We start from the raw sequence: 22,820 nt of genomic DNA, 5'->3' as shown, positions 1-22,820 counted from the left end.
TTACCAGGGAAGCAGTAAACCTGAATAATCAAAACACAGTGAAAGTAATAAACCTGCATCTGACCAACAGAAAACCAAGAGCAGATCCCACTGACCCCTGCCTGCCTCTCCTAACGTCAGGAAATGAACAGTATATTTGATCTGATGTTCCACATGAAATGTGCCATTGGGTTCACAAGTGTGACATCATTTCAGATGCCTGACCAGGTCTTCTGAGGATGGTACAATGGCACTGGTGGACAAACTGCACAAATCATGCACTTAACCAAGGTAAAAAAAAAACTGTCCCCCCAACTGAGGAAAAGAAAAAAAGTATGTCTTCTAAAAATTTGAGATTGGAATTGACTTTATGTTACAAACTATACCTTTATTCTACTTATTACATTAGTAACACATTTACTTAATAACACATTTACTTAATAATCATTTACTTAATTAACACCATTATGAAATGCTCAGGAAATATTTCTTGCTACGCAAATAAGGACTGATTACTGGTCACAGGTTCAATTTCACAAACCACTAAGGTGCCATTGAGCCTCTTGTATTCATGATTCAATTTTTTTATTTAAGGCTATCCAGTGATACAGGACTGGTGTCTGTGACCCTGGCTCTGGTCCAGTCTATTGCTGTTCTATTGCAATGTATGAATATTACATAACTGTATGCTGGATATTACACAGCTGAACACAGTTGAAGTTTCAGGCATATAAAAAAATATGTCTTTAATGTACATAATGCTGTACTGTAAACATGAGCTACAAAAGTAGCGGTTCTTCAATATTGAATATTTGTTTTTTAACCTCAAACCAAGATAATTTTTTATTTCAGTCGGTGCAGTCTTCCACTTCCACGTCTCATCGACAAGTCCCGCCCCCTCTCGCTGCTCCGCTCAGGATTGGTCGTTATGATCATACACGGGCCAATCGGCTCCGAGGATGTGGGTCGCTCTCCCCGCAGAGGGCGCCGGCGACCTCGCTCTTCGTCTGAGAAGACGATGTACACCTCGCACGCAGCTTTCCCCCGACTCATTCCGCGAAAGGAGCCGGGAGGAGCGGAGCTGCTCGACTGAAGGGCTACATAACTCGACTGGAAGCCGCGATGTCAGCTGTGAAAAAGAGGAACTCCAACGGCTCGGCCGACCGAGAGGAGGAGCTGAAGCAGGTGACGGAGCGGATGCTGGGGGAGAACGGGAACACCGGGCGCTCCACGGGTCCCGCGCCCGTGGATGTCGCCACGGGGGATGAGACAGTTGTCCTCCAGAGAACGATCACCCTGGTCAACGGCGTGGCCATCATCGTGGGCACCATCATTGGCTCCGGCATCTTCGTCACCCCCACCGGCGTGGTGAAGGAGGCCGGTTCCGTCGGGGCGTCCCTGGTGGTGTGGGCAGTGTGCGGCGTCTTCTCCACCGTGGGCGCCCTGTGCTATGCCGAGTTGGGTACCACCATCACCAAGTCGGGCGGCGACTATGCCTACATCCTCGAGGTGTACGGTTCCCTCCCGGCCTTCCTGAAGCTGTGGATCGAGCTGCTGATCATCCGGCCGTCCTCGCAGTACATCGTGGCGTACGTGTTCGCCACCTACTTGCTGAAGCCCATCTTCCCCACGTGCCCCGTGCCCGAGAACGGGGCCAAGCTGGTCGCCTGCCTCTGCATCTGTAAGTGCTAAAGATGAGTGATGGTGGTGGTGGAGCAGGACTGGTCTGAACACGTGGGCTCCTGTTGTAAACGTGCAGCTGATTTCATAATGTCCTCCTGCCACAGGAAGCCAGGCTCCTTTTTCAAATTCAGAAACTAATGTGCCTGCCTGTCTGTCTACCTGCCTGTCTGTATTTCTGTCTGTCTGCCTGCCTGCCTGCCTGCCTGTCCGTCTGTCTGTCTGTCTGTCTGTCTGTCTGTCTACCTGCCTGTCTGTCTGTCTGTCCGTCCGTCTGTCTGCCTGCCTGCCTGCCTGCCTGCCTGTCTGTCTGTCTACCTGCCTGCATGTTCCTTGTTGAATATTTCAGGATCTGTGTGTGGGTGAGAGAGCCGTGGGTGGAGGGTGGATGTGGTTAATCCGGTAAGACTGACCACATGACAGGTAGAGAGCGGTCCTGACCGGCCGACCAGCTTAACGCCCTGCTCTCCTGTGTGGGTGTGGGTGGGGATGCTGGGGCGACTACTGTAATCCTATATATAAGCTTCCTTACCCTGTTTAGCTGTTGCTCCACTCATCTCTAATTACTGGATTGATTGTGTTCCTAACTGAGACATTTGATTATTTTATTCTGAAGTCTGTCTTTTTACATTTATTGGACCAGAACAATTGTTCAGTTGTTATATTGAATCAAAGGACTTTTAATTGGTAATAACATGCACTGCAATGTCATTCATCATTACACACAATCATTATAAGGAACATAATGAATTTTGAAATACATATTCATAATGAGGTTTCTGTATGTCAGCTTGTGTGTGTGCAAGTGTGTATGTTTTAGAAAGTCTATCTGAGCATGTTTGTCTGTCTGTGTGTGTGCATTCAGTCTGCATATTTCTCTGTGTGTGTGTATACCACTGCTGTACTACTTTCACACAGACCTCCTTTGTTGTCGTGGCGACAGGGCACTTTGCTTCTATTGTTTGTGTGGATCCAGCTTTGAAGTGCTGGTCACTTAATCACTTGTAATGGGGAGGAGTATGGAGTTTTTTTGGGGCCTGTTCTAAAAGCCTACAGCAGATAAATCATGGGTCATGACTACACTTTCTACTTACCCATCTATGAGCCAACCATGTGAACGTAGTAGATTCAGGTTGGAATCTGTCAAGGCGCACATAATTAGATCTCAGAGTAAAGTGTGGAGAAGGTTCTGACACCAGGCATCAGCACCATAGACAGCTCCTCTTTATACTGCAGTAACTACATGTTATTAATGTGGTTACTAGAGGGAATACAATGTTAACAGAATCTCTGTCTCTCATTTCAATTCACTTAGAAACCTACAGCAGCATTGTTATACATTACAGGCCAAAAGTTTGGACACACCTTCTCATTCAATGTGTTTTCTTTATTTTCATGACCATTTACATTCTGTTAAGTACATTAGTTTTTTACATTTACAGCATTTAACTCCACATAACTCCACATGTGTTCATTCAAAGTTTTGATGCCTTTGGTGAGAATCTACCAATGTAAATGGTCACGAAAATAAAGAAAACACTTTGAATGAGGTGTGTCCAAACTATATGTAATTGAACAGAATTCAATATGACTGATGCTAAATGAGCTGTATAGTGCACTCTCTCTCTCGCAATGTTAAAACCATCTCTCTCTCCCTTTCACTCTCACTCTGCAGTGCTGCTGACTGCTGTGAACTGCTACAGTGTGAAAGCTGCCACACGGGTCCAGGATGCATTTGCAGCAGCGAAGCTCCTAGCCCTGGTTTTGGTCATCATCATTGGCTTTGTGGTGATTGGCAAAGGTGACACATACATTTGCACTACATACATATTGCACACCTTCATCCCTGCAGGAGCAACTTCTTTTACCACTGGAATCTAGGGAGCTAGTGCTGTAGATAAAATGCACCACCAACGTACCTGTGGTGTCTTTGAAGTGTTAAGTATAAAGGTGTTGAGTTTCATTTTCAGAGGTTTATTAGTGGGATTAAATAAATTCCATTTGTATAAAATGTTTTTTGTGTGTGGTTTTGCCCTCTTGTGCAGCAGCATCAGAAAGTTGAACATGAGGAATGGTCATAAGATGCCAGCTCGGGATTGGTGGAGCATTTTTAAGTGAATCTGCACTGGTACAGTTGTTGGGTAGGAAAACAAAGTAATGCCTAGCACCATGCTAACAAGCTAACGCTAATCTGTTGCCTTTGAATGGGCAGGTGTTGTTTTAAACCCACAGAATCTAAAATCCGAGTGTATTAAGCCCATTCCTGGCAATGAGTCTGAAAAAACTTTCCAGATTTCTTAATGTCTGAAAGGAATTATAGTAGACCATGAGAACAAATAGACTTATTTTTCAATTTGTGCTGTTATGTCATAACACATGCACACATAGTGTATTGAATAACCAACCGACAGCATCTACGTAATTTACATTCATGTTGATGTTACATCCACTAGAAGAGGGAAACCTTTAACAGAGAGACATGGTGGAAGAGTGGTTGTGTTTTTTTTACTAGCATGACCATGCGTGTAGAAGTCGATGACAACTTACTTATCAACTTAGTCAGCATATGCAAATCATTAAACAAAAAAATATGGCAAAGAACTGTTTACTCACACCAAGAGTGACAAAATATTTAACACATTAATGTTAAAAGATCACAATAATCTTCAAATTTCTAACTATAATAAAAAAACAACAGATTAAAATAAAATACACTTAAATGATTATTTATTTTTCAAAGCCACAGGGAGCTGCAATGTAAGGATGAAAGCGCTGCGGCTCCGGGTTGCCAACCCCTGTACTAGAAGGACCTTCTGATGGCAGTTATGGCAATGATATAGCAGGTTGTAATAATGAGCTCATGAAGAAGTGGTGGGGCAGCGGTCACCTAGTGGTTAAGGAAGTGGCCCCATAATCAGGAAGGTGCCAGTTTGAATCCCAATCTGCCAATGTGCTGTGCTGCAGTGTTTCACAATGACAATCACTTCACTTAAAGAATGAGGCAAAAGTGGAAGCATTGGTGATGCTGATTGGCATTAGAAGATTTAGAAGCTCACAACTGTTCATTCTTTAAATTATTTTCATACTTTTAGTTAATTTTATAGGTTTTCTAATAAATTATGTATGTATCGATTACAGATTTGGTAAAATATTTTTTATATGTTTACTATATTTTTAAGAATTTCCATGGCTACTTACAATATCCGCACGTTTTGAGAGGTGCAGCATGAATAAATAACATAAATAAATAAAGTAATAATAAAGCATGTACAGAGGCATAATGCCTAAGAACACTAGGAAATTTAATTGAGTACTAGTATCGGATCAGCATTACGAATCAGACAATGTCCAGAAAACTATTGGTGACAGTTTATGTGAAAGGGAAGTGATTATCATGGTGAAACACAGCACAGCACACTGTGACACAATGTAATGTGTCCTCTGCTCTTAACCATCACCCTTGGTGAGCAGTGGGCAGCCATGAACGGTGCCCAGGGAGCAGTGTGTGGGGGCGGTGCTTTGCTCAATGGCACTTTGGCAGTTTGGGTTTGCTTCCTTACTCGCTAGGCCACCAATGCCCCTGGTGTTGATACTAGAAGTGAAAAAAAAATGGATGAGTGCATTCCTTGATGAAATATATATCGCTTGTTTTCTGTCATAATGAACTAGTATGACTAACTATTTCTAGACAAATTCTGTAATGGTATGATGGAAAGTATCATAGTATCTGGAAAAACTTACAACCCCTTGTTAGTAAACAGTTTCTTTATCATTTTTTATATATTTATATTAGGGGTGTCAATTGATAAAAAAAAATTCACATTATGCCATTAATTAACTGCAATTAATCCAAATAAAAATCTTTATTTTAATCATGATTAATTCCGATATACAATTTCTTCTTAACTCAATAATTGTATATTTTGTCCAACAGTTGCAGTCATATTACAAGTGCTTTTGTGTCTCCTGACGCTAACCAAATTATTTCTGTTAGTCCACCGTCTTCTGCTAGGCTCCTGGGTTGGCAGTTTTTGCTATCCAAGCATTGTTTAGAGTTCCCTTACTGGCTTAGGTATTGGCCCATGAGTGCCACACTACTGTAATGTAGCCTGATGAGCAGCACACATTGTTTCTGTGGGGTGTCTTGCATTGAAGTGATATTTGAAAGATATGCTTGAATTTAGCTTTACATATTACTTTTTTCATAAAATGTTTCTGTCAGGCAATGTTTAATGTGTAAACTTTCCCTCTGAAAGTTATTTTTCTTCTTCATCTTTGTTGTTGGACTGTCTCTGGCCATCAGTTTTGTGACATCCGTGTCAAGGGTCAGACCCAACACAGAAAACCCCCCCAGCCGTTTAATAAAAAATAATCACAACAATGAATATATTAATTTTGACAGGACTCATTTCGATGAATATTGAAATAGTGGAAACATGTAAAAATTTGTTTTAAGTCCATGGATATTGTGGACCAACATTATGGATGGAATTATGTTCAGTAGAGTAATGTGTTTTTAAGGGTATCAGTCAGCTCACATGCAGGTTACACAATTAAATCTTTGTGACTTGACGTGATGTCCAGTGTTGGGAAAGTGTAGGTGCTGACCATGTGGCCCATGCTGATTCCGATGCATGAGACTTGTGGTCACCCTTCTGCTCCGTATCCGTATGTGTGGCCATGCCCTGTCCGCTCGGATTGGTAGGTGACGGCTGGCTTGAACAGTGCTCCTGATTGTCCCTTGTGCTGGGGGATGGAGATGCAGCTTCTAAATCTGAGTGCAGGGTGGCGTGATTTATAGTGTGTGTTTGTGTGACGTATGTGGGCATGAAGCGGTGTGAGTTGTAAAGTGTGTGAGTGTCTGTGTTTATGTTTGTGGTGCTTCATTCAGGTGAGAGAGTTTGCGCGTGCAAACTTGGTGCAAGAGCTGGATGTTTGTGGTCTGTAATACAACTGAATGATAGGAGGGGCATGTCAGGAAATGACAGGCTTTGTTGAATGAAAATCTTTCTGGAGGAAGCAACAGGTTGGGCAAGTGAAAGGGGATCCCATGGTGGATTATTTACAGCGTTGCTACTGTGGAGCTGCTGCCTGGCTCTGCCCTCACAGCACTGACCCACATACTGAATCAGTCTGGTCCTCTCACTGCCCTGTGAAACAGCCTCCTAACTCCACTTTCACATACACACACATATTTCCTGCTGTGGAGCGTCCTCACACACCTCACACCTGAGTAGTGATGGGCAGGGGAGTTCTTTCACATGTAATCAAACGTTATAATCAGTTCACTAAAAGATTTGTTCGAAAGATTTGTTCACCGAATCATTCAGTGTGTAGCAGGAGGAGCAGGAGGAGCCTGTGAACCCAACTTGTGGCTGTGTTCTTTTGACAAACACATTTGTAAAAACTAACCTTATCCAAAGCTGACAGTATTTCAATTTCAATTGTTCCATATGCCCCTCTCAGCAGGTTAAAAGTCTGGCTGTGATCGTCGACTGCTCCCTTTCTTTTAAAACATCCTTTCAACATCAGTGCATGGTCTGAATGCTGCATTCTTCATAATATCAATCTCCTCCATCCCTCCCTCACTCACCATACTACTGAAATCCTTGTTCAAAGTTTTGTCACTTCTCGTGTTTATTATACTAAGGAATTGTTCGCGAATGACTCGCGAATGACTTTTTTTTTTAAATAAATGCGACTAATTGAAACAGAACACATCTTTCAATCAGTTGCACTTATTTAAAAAAGAACTCATGGGACAGCACACTACACTGTTCCAGCTAGGGCTGTCTTTACGATACATAAATAGATCAAAGTTATGTCTAATAATGGAAATGTGACACCAAAAGTCACGATCATCATGGACTTGCACAAATGCAGCCAGTATTGTTGCATGCTCAAGGTTCACTTTAGGACTGATACTGGCTAGTGAAAGATAATTCATTAATTAGTATTGAGGTTAAGTACTAGGCAGCAGAACCTTATACAAACAGACATGGCCATCTTATAAAACTCACCCTTGCTTATAGCCGCAGGCTATACAAACTCTTAAAACAACAACACTACATAGGACAAAAGTCTAATACACTCCAGCACTTTCAATCACTTCTGGACACAACCCCCAGAATTTTGCACAAATTATCACTTTATTTTACACATTTGCACACCTTCATCCTACCTGTTACACATATTTTATGTTTAAAATTGTAATATTTGGTTATGTTTTCAAATATTTTCATATTGGTTTCACTTGAATACTTTCAATATTTGCAATATTGAGGTCTATAGCAGTCGCTAAAGCATTTTGTTTTAATTTGTTAAAATTGTTTTAATTTGAATTTGCTTAGATCCTCCAGTAAGACTGAAAAGTCTATGTGCCTTGACTGAATTATGCACTCTCAGGTCAATTGCTTTTCCTTATGTGTTCTTTTATCATCTTCATAATGTCTACCAAATAGATTTTTTTCTGATATCAGGAACTGTTCCTTTAATTTAAAATGAAATACAAATTAATATAATCTATCAATTCTAAATGTAACAAATTATTTTTTGAATTATCACACCTGGTCCTTATAAATACCTAGAAACTGGTGTCTGGTGTGTGTGTGTGTTTGTTGATTTGTGGGATCTGCAGTGTAAGCACTTCTCTTTTATACCTGAGTGCCTTAGAGCTCAAGGGTCTGTGAAATGTAGCCTTAGATGAATGCCTGACCCTGTACACACACACACACACACACACTCACACACTCCAAGAGCCATGAGAATTCTGGAGACCCTCTTTACACACAGACTTGCATCTGAAATGTCGATCCACTGCTGGTTTTGTAAGCAGGAGAAACCAGTTCCCCTCTGGAGTTTTCAACTGGGATTTGCTCGCGCTTATTGAGTTTCTTTCACTGCTCCCAGTGCAGTTTTTTGAGCTACTGTGTAGAGTCGCTGCAGGTATGCAGATCTTGTTTTCTCTGTGACCAGAAAAAATGGGTTGATGAGGCTTGGATTGATCCACATGGGCAAAGATATAATGTTTACTGATAATATGGGTCATGTTATCTGAGTGAGTGTGTAAAGCTTGGATTGACATGTATGTGTTTATGTACTGACCTTTTTGGTCTGATTTGTCTGATGGACTCTTCTGTTCTTACAGGGGAAGCAACCAACCTGCATCCCAGTAAGTCATTTGAAGGGACGCAGTGGGATTTTGGGAACATGGGTCTTGCGCTCTACAGCGGCCTGTTCGCTTATGGAGGATGGTGAGTTTGGCCTGGCCTGGCACTGCTGATCAGATGAAAAGGAACAACGTGTGTGCTCTTATTTTCATGCACATTCTCTGAAAATCCATTGAGGTTCTGATGGCCTTTAGAACAATCACAAATTTCAGCTTTTCAGTTGACCTGGATCTAATGGCACTGCTGGTATTACAGTACCAGGAAGATTCATCATACACACACATACTTGACCACTCACGTAAATACAAATACGTGCGTGTGGCCGCATTTTCACTAATATTTCTCATTTCTGCTCCTCTAGGAATTATTTGAATTTTGTCACAGAAGAAATGATCGAGCCATACAAGTGAGTGATAGATTATTGTTAGGTGTGTTTGTGTGTGATAATGTGAGTGAGATGTGTATTGTTGTGTCATTTTTTAACTGATGTGTAGGAACCTGCCACGGGCAATCATCATCTCTCTGCCGATAGTGACAGTAGTGTACGTTCTCACCAACCTGGCCTATTTCACCACACTGTCTCCTGATCTAATGCTCAACTCTGAGGCTGTGGCTGTGGTGAGTCTCACACACACACACACACACACAAATACAAAAAAAGATTACAAAACTATAACCAGACTTCTTGGTTACATTATTATGTATAATAGGTTGATTTCACAGTCTAAACAAACTTGTTTCTTCATATAATAGAATAAAAATGACAAATGAATGGAGGAATGTCAGACCCAAACTAAGAGCCAAGAATTGTACGCATGAGGAAATGATGATGAAGAAAACAAACCCAAGCTTTAAACTGAAAAAAGAAATCCAAGAACTCAAACAAACATGGGGGGATCAGGAATAGCCTAGTCAGGACATTTACATGTCATTGAAATGTAAAATATGAGGTTGGAATTTTGACAACATATGTTTTTGCTTGCATTTCGCTCCTTTAATTTTTGCTGCTTGTTTTTACAGTTTCACTGCTGGCTTTTCAGTCACTACGCCCTGTTTTACATTTACACTGCCTGTCTTGTGTGGGAGGGGCTTCACCTCATTAGCCAGCTGGTATTTCAGTAACAGCTCAGTTCCCTGGAACACTCACTGTGAGATACGTGGGCTTCAAGAACACGCAGAGCTGCATCAGCTATTAGCCATCACATATGGATCACACTATAATGGCCGTATTTAAACAATACTTACAATTGGTTAGTCATGCAGTTGATCGTGTGCACAAATCTTATGGCGATCATATGGAAACTGATTCTATAACTTCAGGGTTCTCAAGTATGGCGCTCAGTTCTTCCTTGCCGTTCAAAACCACACCAACCTGTACAAAGGCGTAGCTTTCTTAATGCACCCCGCATATTTTACAAGTCGTATGTGTAAGTTCACAACAAATGGATTTGGAGTTTGGTGATTGTGTGCTTGTAGTTTGGGCAGTGGTTGGCCTAGGTAAGGAAGCAGACCTGTAATCAGAAGGTTGCTGGTTCGATTCCCGAACCACCACTGAGGTGCCACTGGCCCCACACACTGCTCCTTATGTTTTCCAAGTTGCAAAAATGGTTTTTTAACACAAGCCAGATTGTGTGCAAAATAATTACCTTGTGAAACCGACAGTAAGACACCCTCAACATTAAGTGAAAGTAAAGAACAAAGGGCACAGATATTGGAACAATTCTGACATGTTGCTTCCCAAGCAGAACATTTGGAACTTAAATTTGGAATTGGAAATAGTAAAAAAAAGAATTTAATTTAAGTTTCCAAACTTAAGATAGTTGCAAACATTTTTTTGAGAAATGTATGACATCAAACCCACCTAATTAAGACATATGAATGTAGATTTGATGACTGAATTTTATAGAAACCCCGTATGACCACCAGAACCTGACAATGGAAAAAATTGTGAAATTTAAATACAGAGTTCATGACTTACTTTGACTGTAAATTTTCAGGATTTTGGGAACAAGCACCTGGGTCCTATGGCTTGGATCATTCCAGTGTTTGTGGGTCTCTCCTGCTTTGGTTCTGTCAACGGATCACTGTTCACCTCCTCCAGGTATTGACATACCACATTACTTCACTGAAATCACCCATCATTATCTCGTATTTTGTCTTACCTTCTTATAGTTATTAACATTTACATTTTCAGCATTTATCAGACGCCCTTATCCAGAGCGACTTACAATCAGTAATTACAGGGACAGTCTCCCTGGAGCAACTTAGAGTTAAGTGCCTTGCTCAGGGACACAATGGTAGTAAGTGGGATTCAAACCCGGGTCTTCTGGTTCATAGGCGAGTGTGTTACCCACTAGGCTATTACCACCACAAAATCTCTGTTAAATATCTGTCACACACACACACACACACACACACACACACACACACACACACACACACACACACACACACACACATGCTTTCATACCATGCTGTGGGTAAGACTGTTTTTCTCTTCTCATGTCAGGTTGTTTTTCGTTGGTTCCCGTGAAGGACACCTTCCCAGTCTGCTGTCCATGATCCACCCAACACTGCTGACCCCTTTACCATCACTCATCTTTACTGTGAGAGCCTTCACACACATACACAAACACACACACATACATGGAAGAGGGGAGTCCTGGAACCAACTTAATTCTTAGAGTGCCACAGTCCTGAACAGCTTAGTATCCTGGGTTATTGCAAATGATACGTCAAGACCTGGCTGTTAAGCATGACAAATGTGGTGTGTTAAATGAAGCACCTTGTCCTGCAGGACTGAATAATAAGAAAAAGAAAATTAAATGTAAAGCAGATACACATGAAAAATCAATAATACATTTCTTTTAAAAACTTTAACAAAAAAGTTTGATTATGAAAATGTTCAGAACAGGAAATTTGTTAATCATGCAAGGAAAATCCAGCAGTTATTTGTGTAAGAGCCCACATAGTTACTGCAGCATCAGCTGTTTATGTTTCTGATTCCATATGATATTTTGGTGGGTGATATTTGTAGTCACATGCTACAATCGCTATTTCCACTAACTGCCAGCCTTCGGACAACACCTCCCTGTCAAAATTCACACTGTCACACACACATTAGAAATTCCATAGTGTACACAGTACACCGTGTACTGCATGGAAGCGTACTACAAATTATGATGTGGGACATGGTGTGACTATAATCCCTTCTGTGGTCTTTAACTGCTCTCAAGTCACAAGTCTCAAACATTCTTCTCAAACCCAACCCACATGCCTGAGATAGTCTGTTTAATAGGAGAAGATCCAACATCGACCCATATTGGTCAGTCTTAGTAATGAAGGTGGGCAAAACAAACTACAAAATGTATAATGCTACTCGTCCATTTGAAGATCCCTGAAGCTTTAGTCATCGCGATGGTGGTTGCTGTGGTGAAACTGATACATTTCATGCTGTATCGTCTTGTCAGACAGTCATTGCGAGGAACCAGGATCTCTCTGGTGGTCTTATCATTGAACTCTGGAGGTGGTCTCGGGGCTTCATTGTTCTCTCCCTTTGAGAGAACAAACAGAAACAGCGACAGACGTTGGCATTGTACTACTTGTAAAGAAATATGTGGTTACGATGGTACATTTGTGTAATAGTGGCCAGTTAACCTAACTAGGACAGCCTAACTTAGGTGAACAACTGAACATTGTCCATGCTTGACTCGGTGACTGTGTATTAAAGTGGACTTAATGATTGACACTGTATCTGGGATTTTAACAGAAGCCCAGAGTGAACAGATGTGTTTTCAGTTTAGATTTAAACACTGATAGTGTCTGAATCTTGAAACTCTGATTGGCAAGCCGTTCCACAACTGCAGAGCTCTGTAAGAGAAAGATCTGCTCCCAGCTGTGATGTACTTTGGATACCAGCAGGGAGCACCCTTCGAACGCAGGGGTCATGGCAGATCATAAATAACTAAAAGTTCACTCAGGTATAGAAGGGTGAGACAATTAAATACTTTATAGGTCAAGAGTAGGATTTTGTAGTCAATCCAAAATTTGATTGGTAGCCAGTGCAGTGAATGTAAGACCAGTGTGATATGGTCATATTTTCTGGTTCTAGTTAGATCTTTCTCATGAACCTACTGATGTAATGTAACAAAGCCGTGGATCAAGTTTTCTGCATCATGCACTGAGATCATATTTCTCATCTTTGCAATATTTCTAAGGTGAAAGAATTGTGTCTTAGTGGTATTATCTACATCGAATGAGAGACCTGCATCAGTAAGGAAACCTAGATCCTTTACTTCTGTACTTTAAATTCTATCCAGAGTTATATGATGTAGTCAGTCAGCTTACATCTGACTCACGTTTCTTTCTTGTCATGGTTTAACAGAAGAAAGTTGCTGAGCATCCACTATCTAATGTCCTTTAGACAATTCTCTAATATGTTCAGCTGCTGCCTCTCGTCTGGCATTGCCTATACGTACAACTGTGTGACGTCGGCATAGCAGTGAAAGTTAATACCATGTTTGTGAATAACTAGACCTAAACGTAATATGTATAAGGAAAATAGCAGTGGAGCTAAGACAGAACCTTGTGGAACACCAAACTCCACTTTACTATGTGAAGAATAATCACCATTAATGTCCACAAACTGGTACCGATCAGTCATATATGATCTGAACCATATAAGGGCTATCCCCTTGATCCCAACAACATTCTTTAACCTGTCAACGAGAATAGCATGATCAATAGTGTCAAACGCTGCACTCAGGTCAAGCAGGACAAGCAGCAAGATGCGGCCCTGATCAGAGGCCAACAGCAGGTCATTAACTATCGCTGAGTACTAAGGGTCTAAATCCCAACTGATATACTTGTTGTTGCTGTGTAGGTATGCACAAAGCTGCTGGGCTACGACCTTTTTAAAATATCGGTGGGTCTGATGACTGCTACCTCGAACAAACTTGGTATGTGGCAGGTGCTAAACGACAAATTAATAATTTTAAGGTTAGGCTTTATAACATTGGGTGCTACTTTTTTAATGAAACTTGTAGAATCTAATATTCAAGTACATTGATTTGATGATGAGATTAGTTTTAATTAATTCAGGCTCTTTATGCTTAAGCATTCAAATCAGTGGTATGCTATTGGAAGGTTATTTTCCATAGTAATAGCAAAGAACCGTCACACATTGCTCCCGGGGCGCCTTTCATGGCTACCCACTGCTCACCAAGGGTGATGGTTAAAATGTATGTATGTCGGAAAAATTAAGGCTTTATCCACAGACACAACCAGGTTTAAAACAGCATCTGTAAATTCATAATAATTTTGTGAGACTATATTCAGGTGATGCTCATATAGAGACTCTCAAAATAATTAATGGACAGTTTTATGTGTAAAACCATTATAAATTACTGCGACGCCACCTCCACTTCCATTAAAGCAAGGTTGGTGTACATAACTGTATCCAGCAGGGGTAGACTCATTTAATGCTCGTTCATTTAGTTCCAAAGTTTCGGTCAGGCACAGAACATAAAACCCCTGATCTGTAATAATTTTATTAACAAGGAGTGCTTTAGGTTTGAGAGATCTAACATTTAATAATCCTATTCTTATATAGGAGGTGCTTGTGGTACGTTAAGTAGGAATGACAGTTATGGGTAATAAGTTGCTGAAACAGACACACCGCCCAGCCCAGGGAAACACCTGAAGCTCTTTAATAGTCAGCTTGGATGAGTCAGTATAATGTCTTACAATCACTCTTATACAATTTATTTAATTAATTTCTGTACCACAAGTGAAGTAGTACTTTTTACCTTATCCAACTTGTATGTATTGGAAATCACAAGCATGTGCAATGATACTTCTTTTATTTGAGATTGTGAAAATTTCTACAATAATGTGATTGGCCTCAAACCTGCAGCATGCCAGGCTCTGTCTGGTCTCACGGTCAGGTTTCAGGTTTGGTCCTCCATCGAGCCACAGATTAGTCAGGTGAAGTATAAAGGCACAGCTTTTTTATCATTTACATTTACAGCCTTTAACAGACGCCCTTATCCAGAGCGACTTACAATCAGTAATTACGGGGACAGTCCCCTCCCCGGAGCAATTTAGGGTTAAGTGTCTTGCTCAGGGACACAATGGTAGTAAGTGGGATTTGAACCTGGGTCTTCTGGTTCATAGGCGAGTGTGTTACCCACTAGGCTACTACCACCCTTATCATAATCATCTGTGCTCATATCTCCATCTTTCCAGTGTGTGATGACGTTGCTCTACGCCTTCTCCAATGATATCTTCTCCGTCATCAACTTCTTCAGCTTCTTTAACTGGCTCTGCATTGCCATGGCCATCATCGGCATGATGTGGCTACGCTACAAGAAGCCTGAGCTGGAGCGGCCAATCAAGGTGAGGCATGATTAAGGACTGACTGGTCGTGGCGTAGGAGGGGTAGAGGGCATCAGGTTTAACTGGGACACTGAGAGGCCATTGTGATCTCTCCCTCGCTTTTACTTTTCCATTCACTCATTTTCTCAATGAACTGTTGAAATAAAGGAACACGTTGCTGCATTCCACCCAGTACGGGATAGTGGAGACAAGAATCTTGCAAAATTAGAAGCCTTTTACTAGGAGAAATGGCTCTTACCTGCCACACAAAGTGTTTGTAAGATGTGATACTTGAAAAAAATAGTGTTAACTAGGGGTGTGTATTGGAAGGGATCTCATGATACGATTATATAATGATATATTGTGATATTGTACAATATTCTGCAGTTCACTGAAAATGTAAAAACATAGCATATACTGTATATATATATATATATATATATATATATATATATATATATATATATATGAGGTGTCTCCTAGACCATATATACAGAAAATCTTGCACATTCACTGCCTTTCCTCACGCATCTACATACAAACCTTGCACATACACCTGTCACGACTACGGACTTACGGGGGAAGGAAGCGCAGAGGTCTGACATGCTGGGAACGGGGTTTTATTAACAAATAAACAATAAATCCAAATAAACAGCGGCGCGGTGGCCGAAAACAATTTAACTACAATAAAAAACACAAACTAACCCGTAGGCGTGTGGCGATTGCCAGAACTCAAAACACATATGAAACTAAACCAGGTCAAGTTCGTGCAGAGAGTCCACAAAAATGCCAGAGACCTAGAAGGGGCGGAAACATCCGGCATGGATTGGAGTCAGGTGTGGAGCCCAGCTGCAGTCAATCCTGACAGAGCCCCCCTCCAAGGGCTACGTCCTCGGAGCCCCAGCAGTACCATCAGTGGAGGCGGCGGGGCAGATGGCGGCAACCACAGGGCTCCTGCCCTGTTGTATCCTCCCCTTGGAGGACCCGGTCCCTCGGCCTGGCTCCCCGGCGTGGTCAGGCGTGGCTGCCCCGGTCCCTCGGCCTCGTCCACCTCGCCTTGGACCGGTGCAGTCAGGTTGGGAACTCCCTCCCTGGGGTTCGGCTCTGCTGCTGGGTCGCCATCTGGTGGACACAAAGAGGGGAAGTGGGGGCGACATACGGACACATATACCACGCACACACACACACACACACACACACACACACACACACACACACACACACAGACAGAGACAGACAGAAGAGGGGGGTCGTCTGGCTCCCTCTCTGGGGTCTCCGGGACCTCCTCAGGGGGCACAGTCAGGATCTCGAGAGGTGTGACCTTCTAGTCGCCCGCCAGTGCTGGGTCTTCTTGCCCCAGATCCTGACTGGCGCGGGACGTGGTGGAGGGGCAGAGTTCGATCCCTGGCTCAGGCTCTGGCCGATCAAACTCCGCCCTCAGTCTCTGCCTGAAGTCCCGAAAACTCCTGTCGGTCTCTCCCTGCTGCCAGAGGGCTGCGCTCCAGCCCCATGCTGACCCAAGCAGACACGCAGTGTCTGCTGCCCCACTGAAGGGTCCCGGGACCATTGGGCTGTCCCACACGGGGCTGGGCTCATGGGTGGAGATGGTGGTAGGTGTGTGGTGTGGAGGGGGGTGGACGTCTTCTCCAGCAGGTGTGGACGCTGGTGCTGCGCTGCCATTTCGCTGGGGAACGTCCGGGCAGAGGGAAGGCGGGTCGGCGACTGGAGCAGGAATGGAGGATTCCCTGCGAGGCAGTCCCGGCAGCGCAGTTGCTGGCTGGCGACCTCCCGTCGCCCTCTTCCACCAGCTTTCCACGGACCTCGTGACGATCCTGGAAGGGCGCGATGGGCGGAGCCATCCCGGCACCGACTGCCCAAACGGCGTCATCCTGGTCGTCGTCCGTGTCAACCTCGTACCCCCGGAAGTCACATGGGTCATCACGGACGCCGCGATGATCTCGGACGCGCACGCTGGGCGGAGCCATCCCGGCAACGACCGGCCACCGAAAATCCACGTCATCATCGCTTTCGTCATCCGTGTCCTCCCACCGGTGACTCCGAGGGTCGTCCACCCTGCGGACATCCTGGACCCATGGCGCGATCAGCTCCCATGGGCAGTACTCTGGCCATTCGGGCTGGAGCCTGCTCACCGCCTCGCTGGAGGAACGCCGCCGTTGTTGCCGCTTACACCCCTGGAAGTGACGTGGATCCCCACGGACCTCGTGACGATCGTGGACGGGCGCGATTGGTGGAGCCCAACTCGCGTCTCCCGTGCTCTCGTCGTCATCATCGTCCGTGTCGTCCCAGTCCACGGGGAGCTTGGCCAGCAGAGCGCAGAGTTCCTGGCTCGACATGCCGAAGATCGTGGGGTTCGCGTCCTCTGCGCTCGCTGCCCACGTCACTTCCTCGCTGCTGCCCACGCCATCGTCTTCGCTCCGCCCCTTCACCCGCCGACGTTGTCGCTTCCGGGCTTCCCGGGGGTGACGTCATCACGCGGCGGCGCGCGCCACGGCTCGTCGGGGAGAAAGCGCTTGACCAGAACGGGCGGCGTGTCTCTCTCCCGGCACCCGCGTTCGTCGCGCCGGGCTGCGTCCTTCACAACGTTTCTTCTCTGCTGTTTACCTCTGCGCTTTTGGGTGGGTCTCCGGCATTCTATCACGACTACGGACTTACGGGGGAAGGAAGCGCAGAGGTCTGACATGCTGGGAATGGGGTTTTATTAACAAATAAACAATAAATACAAATAAACAGCGGCGCGGTGGCCGAAAACAATTTAACTACAATAAAAAACACAAACTAACCCGTAGGCGTGTGGCGATTGCCAGAACTCAAAACACATATGAAACTAAACCAGGTCAAGTTCGTGCAGAGAGTCCACAAAAATGCCGGAGACCTAGAAGGGGCGGAAACATCCGGCATTTATGGGGCGTCAGGATTGGAGTCAGGTGTGGAGCCCAGCTGCAGGCAATCCTGACAACACCATATATTCTTCATGCATTTACATACAAACCTCGCACAGGCACTATATATTCCTCACGCATCTACACATACACACTTTTTTTTAAATGTCATGTGTGAGGTACACAAAAAACTGTGAATGCGTGCACGGCGTAAGTGGTATGTGTGCGAGGAAAAAGTTGTGTGTCTGCGAGCTTTGTATGTACATGCATGAGTGTATGTGCAAGCTAATATTCTAATGAGGTTCGTGCAGAGAGCATTGCCATTGGCCAGCTTGCCCAGCTAGTCCCGCTCACAGAACCATGGCTCTGGAAATTCAGACAGAACAGTGAAAGCAAATTTTACCATCCTGGGAAAATGTCAGGAAGCACTGAGTCAAACCATTTATTTAAGTAATAGCCTAATGGCATCGTCACAGCACTTGATACTATTTCTACAAATCCTATTTTACCCTAAACAAGTGAGTTTTCAGTGGCCCAATGTTTATGAACCCTAGTAAAAAAGAGAAAGAGAATCATCACTACATACAGATTTAAAACATTTTTTTATAAAACAGACCTGACTGTTAGAAAAAACATTTTTTTATAAAAAAAACCTGACTGTTAGCCTCGCTGAACTACCTGTAATATGGACACTGCAGTCTGCTGATCAACATTTAAGGTGGAACAGACAATTCTAATAAGGCGAATTGCAGGATGTGCAAGCTTTTCTTGATATATGGCCTCATAGATATACAAGATGCTGTGAACGATCTGTGTGGATCACATTACATTAATAATTCAACAAAAGCTACATAGCTCAGAACTGAATTTTGCACTGAATTTGTATGCAAAAATATTGATATTTGATGTCCCTGTATCGATACAAAATTACTATGTAAAATATCACAATATATTGCTGTATTGATGTTTTCTAACACCCCTAGTGAACTAAGTACTGATTACTTACATTTACAGCATTTATCAGACGCCTTAATCCAGAGCGACTTACAATCAGTAGTTACAGTGACAGTCCCCCCCAGAGCAATTTAGGGTTAAGTGTCTTGCTCAGGGACACAATGGTAGTAAGCGGGATTTGAACCTGGGTCTTCTGGTTCATAGGCGAGGGTGTTATCCACTAGGCTACTACCATCCCATACTTCCATACTTCAAGGTTCACACTTTTTGTTGTTTTTTTGGTAATGGGGGAAAAAGTCTGCTTAAAATGTTACAGAAATGTGTTTATTTTCTGCTCACTTCACAATTTTAGTAAATTTTAATTCAGATTTTCACTTTTACATGTGTGTACATATGTGTGAACCTAAATGGTTTTGTGATGAAATGAAGATCTGTTGGTTTGACTGGTTACAGATGGCGTTCGTTCTAAACTGAACCAGTAGACTCTTCCCTGTCTGTCTTCATCCCGCACACTAGGTCAACATCCTGCTGCCCATTCTCTTTGTGCTAGCCTGCCTCTTTCTGATTGTCGTGTCCATCTGGAAGACACCGTCAGAGTGTGGCATCGGCTTCGGGATCATTGCCACCGGGGTGCCCATCTACTACTTTGGGGTGTGGTGGCAAAGCAAACCTAAATGGATCCTTCAGGCGATCTGTGAGTTTGTGTGTGTGTGTGTGTGTGTGTGTGTGTCTGTGTGCATGCGTGAGTGTGCGTGCGTTCCTGTATTTGTATCTCAGTGAGAAGCAACTGTCTTCACAAACACATCTTTCAGGTAAAGGGGACATACACACTGCCCTGCAAAAATCTGGATTAATATCGTAAATTACTGCAGTCATTAATAGATTTTATTTCTTAACTAATGCAGTGAATACCTTCTTTTTTTAAAACAACCATGTCGGAAGACGCTTGCTATTGGTTGTGGAAAAGCTCTCACAGTATTTCAAAATATTGAAACAACTGAACATTTGGTTTATACCCAGAAGGAGAGTACAGAACCATGTAATTCCTGTTACATAGAATCAGAAAACTTTATTCATTTCAAAGGAAGTTGCTTACTTGCTTCTCACAAGGACGCAAAAACAAAAGTGTGTGTGTGTACGCTTGATTGTCTATGAGAAAATGTCCCCAGTCTGGCTTTTTCGGTTACAGTGACCAGGATGATCCTGTAAGATTCATGTGTGAGTTTTATTCAGCTCTTATCATCTAGCTCTTATTATCAGCAAGGACATTAGGATCTAGTGGCCTGAAAAAATTGTAATATCTGATCTTTCAGTATGTGCAGGCTGCTGAAATCCACCCCTTCAGGCGATTTTATGAGCTTCTTATCAATCCCTGACTTGCATTCTCTCTCCTGCTCTAGTTTCAGCCACTGCGTTGTTTCAGAAGCTTATGGAGGTGGTCCCACAGGAGTCATGAAGAATGGTGCCCTTGGCTGACCCACCCCATTTGCCCACCCCTCTGATGTGATTGGATGACTGTGCAGAAACCCAGCCCACTCAGGCGAAGAGCTTTAGTCAAACAGTGTACTGTGTATTGGTCTGAGGGTTTTGCTCAGTCCATCTGGTCCTCACTGCTGGGCGCTGTGGGGTCCAGTGAAATGGCTTGTCCTTCTAATAGCCTTCTAATAGCCAGTGTTAATGATGAAGAGAGTGTGTGTATGTTTATGAGTGTGTGAGTGTGTGCGTGTGTTTGCATGGGACACGGGGAATGCAGCCCCATGCTCTGTCTTATTTTTGGCCATTTCCTGTTTTGTAATACACATAATTTGGATGAGGGGTAGATGTAGTTTTATGTGCGTGTGAGTGAGTGTCTAATTTTCCAACATGCCCCACTGCATTTCCTTCCTGCTACTGTGCCTTGTCTGTTGGATGTTTGATGCAGAAATTCCATTCCATCGTTTTTATATTTTCACAAATTCAGCTGACGATCTGTTAGAACGACATCTCAGTCATAATGTTGTATTCTAGAATTATGAATTATGGTTATGACCTTGGTGTGTTTGTATGGCAGTGCAGGACATGAAGCCTGAAGGATGTTCCTACACTTGTTTACATTGACATAAAATCAAATCAAAATTAGGTGACAACATTTTGTCATACATCAAAAACTAACTTTTGTGTTCAAATCTGTATTTTTCAGCAGTGTTCGACTGCGTGCAGTACAGGACCACTGGTGTCTGAGTTATTGTAAGTCAGTGGCAGTATTTCCATAGGGAATTTAGGGGGTTGAAGCACTTGTCTGTAAAGTGGACGTGACTTATAGGTAGGTTGGGATCGGGGTTGGGTTGTTGGTGATAAAGGTGGTTAGAGTCTGGTAGAGATTTTGGTCTCATTTGTGCTTTTTAAATGTTTTCCGTTATTTCCACATCCTCTTTAGCTCTTCTCACTGCTATTGTGGGTAGAGCCATAGTGGGAGCGATGGACCAGAAGTATGTTTTGTTTTATTTGCAAATGAAAATGGTGTTAGTACAGGGTTTGTGATGAGTTGTCCAATAGAAATTGTAACAATTTCAACCAACCCCTTACGGTCCTGCATGACCTTGCGACTTTGTCCAATCACCACAACCTTTCTGTAAATCTGACCAATTTCTTACCACAGTCTTACTAATCATGAGTAAAACAATGTGACACATGCATACGTGTCCAAAGAGACCAAAATAGAAGGGACTTTTCATTTCACTCCAAAATGCTTTTTATTTAAATAAAATTATGACTGTTCCGTTAAACAGCATGTATGTTCACATTCATATAAATGCTCTCGCAGTTTACAAATCAATTCATAAACATGTGAGCATGCACACAGGTGGGACAAAATATTGCTGAAGACAGTGCTATTTTTCCTCTCTGAAGCAAGTTGCTTTTTATTTTTTAAATGAATTTCCTGTAATTTACTTTTCACCCAAAAAAATGGCTAAAAACATTGCAACGTACATTGTAATTTATTTTTGAATAGGTTTTCAACCTCCCCAAAAGCTCAAAAGATCTGATTAATGGGGTTGTGGTGAATTAAATAATATATTAGATACAGGCCTGGCTCCAGGGATGGAATGGTCCAAAAATGATCGAAAAAGAGCAGGACTGAGAAACACTGGTCTGCATAGATGTCGAACTAACACTCCAGTCACCTGTAGTTGTATTTATTTATTTCTAGAGATCTGTTTTAGTGCATATTTTTGTATGGGCCTTTGTAAAAGTGCTTCAGGAAAATTAAACTGTCTTTCTGCATGTTTGATGTTTTCTGTCTGTTTCTTAACCCAAGTGTTCATCAACATAATTTACAGTATTTATCAGACGCCATTATCCAGAGCAACTTACAATCTGTAGTTACAGGGACAGTCCCCCCATGGAGACACTCAGGGTTAAGTGTCTTGCTCAGGGACATTAAATGGGGTTTCAACCTGGGTCTCCAAACAGGGAGGGGGTGCTTGTAGCTGATATAAACCCACACATTTCTTCATTCCACTTGATGTAGTTTGTTTGTTTCACAAGACCTGAGAAAATGTCCTTATGCATATCAAACAATTGTCAATAAGCCTCCAATTTACAATTGTTGTCCCAATTGCTTGAATAACATGTCTGCCTTTTCACTTACTTTAGCATGTGCACTAAAACCATGAAAACACTTCATACTTCACCCAATTGGGTGAGAAGAAAAATTATAACTCCAAAATTCCAAAATATCACTGTAAATACCAAGTATACAGTTGACTTGCCTACTTTTTAT

At 42.8% G+C, this 22,820-nt stretch overlaps 1 protein-coding gene across 1 annotated transcript; it reads left to right on the top strand.

The window, feature by feature from the left end:
• The first annotated feature begins 957 nt into the window (after window positions 1-957).
• On the top strand, window positions 958-22,321 carry slc7a5 (solute carrier family 7 member 5). The gene is made up of 10 exons (XM_028959387.1): window positions 958-1,660; window positions 3,335-3,460; window positions 8,807-8,912; window positions 9,190-9,234; window positions 9,323-9,446; window positions 10,826-10,929; window positions 11,338-11,434; window positions 15,075-15,224; window positions 19,574-19,751; window positions 20,458-22,321. The coding sequence occupies exons 1-10, from the start codon at window positions 1,102-1,104 to the stop codon at window positions 20,511-20,513; spliced, it is 1,545 nt and encodes a 514-aa protein (XP_028815220.1). The 5' UTR covers window positions 958-1,101; the 3' UTR covers window positions 20,514-22,321.
• The last annotated feature ends 499 nt before the right edge of the window (window positions 22,322-22,820 follow it).

This window comes from Denticeps clupeoides, chromosome 17 (genome assembly GCF_900700375.1).
Source record: "Denticeps clupeoides chromosome 17, fDenClu1.1, whole genome shotgun sequence".
Taxonomy (NCBI): domain Eukaryota; kingdom Metazoa; phylum Chordata; class Actinopteri; order Clupeiformes; family Denticipitidae; genus Denticeps; species Denticeps clupeoides.
The sequence above is the reverse complement of the archived record's forward strand: the minus strand, read 5'-3'. Positions and strand labels throughout refer to the sequence as shown.

Coding starts and splice junctions, on each gene's coding strand:
- slc7a5 (XM_028959387.1), top strand. CDS start 1,102: ATGTCAGCTGTGAAAAAGAGGAACTCCAACGGCTCGGCCGACCGAGAG. Junction 1,661..3,334: donor GGTCGCCTGCCTCTGCATCT/GTAAGTGCTAAA, acceptor CTCACTCTGCAG/TGCTGCTGACTGCTGTGAAC. Junction 11,435..15,074: donor TACCATCACTCATCTTTACT/GTGAGAGCCTTC, acceptor CCATCTTTCCAG/TGTGTGATGACGTTGCTCTA.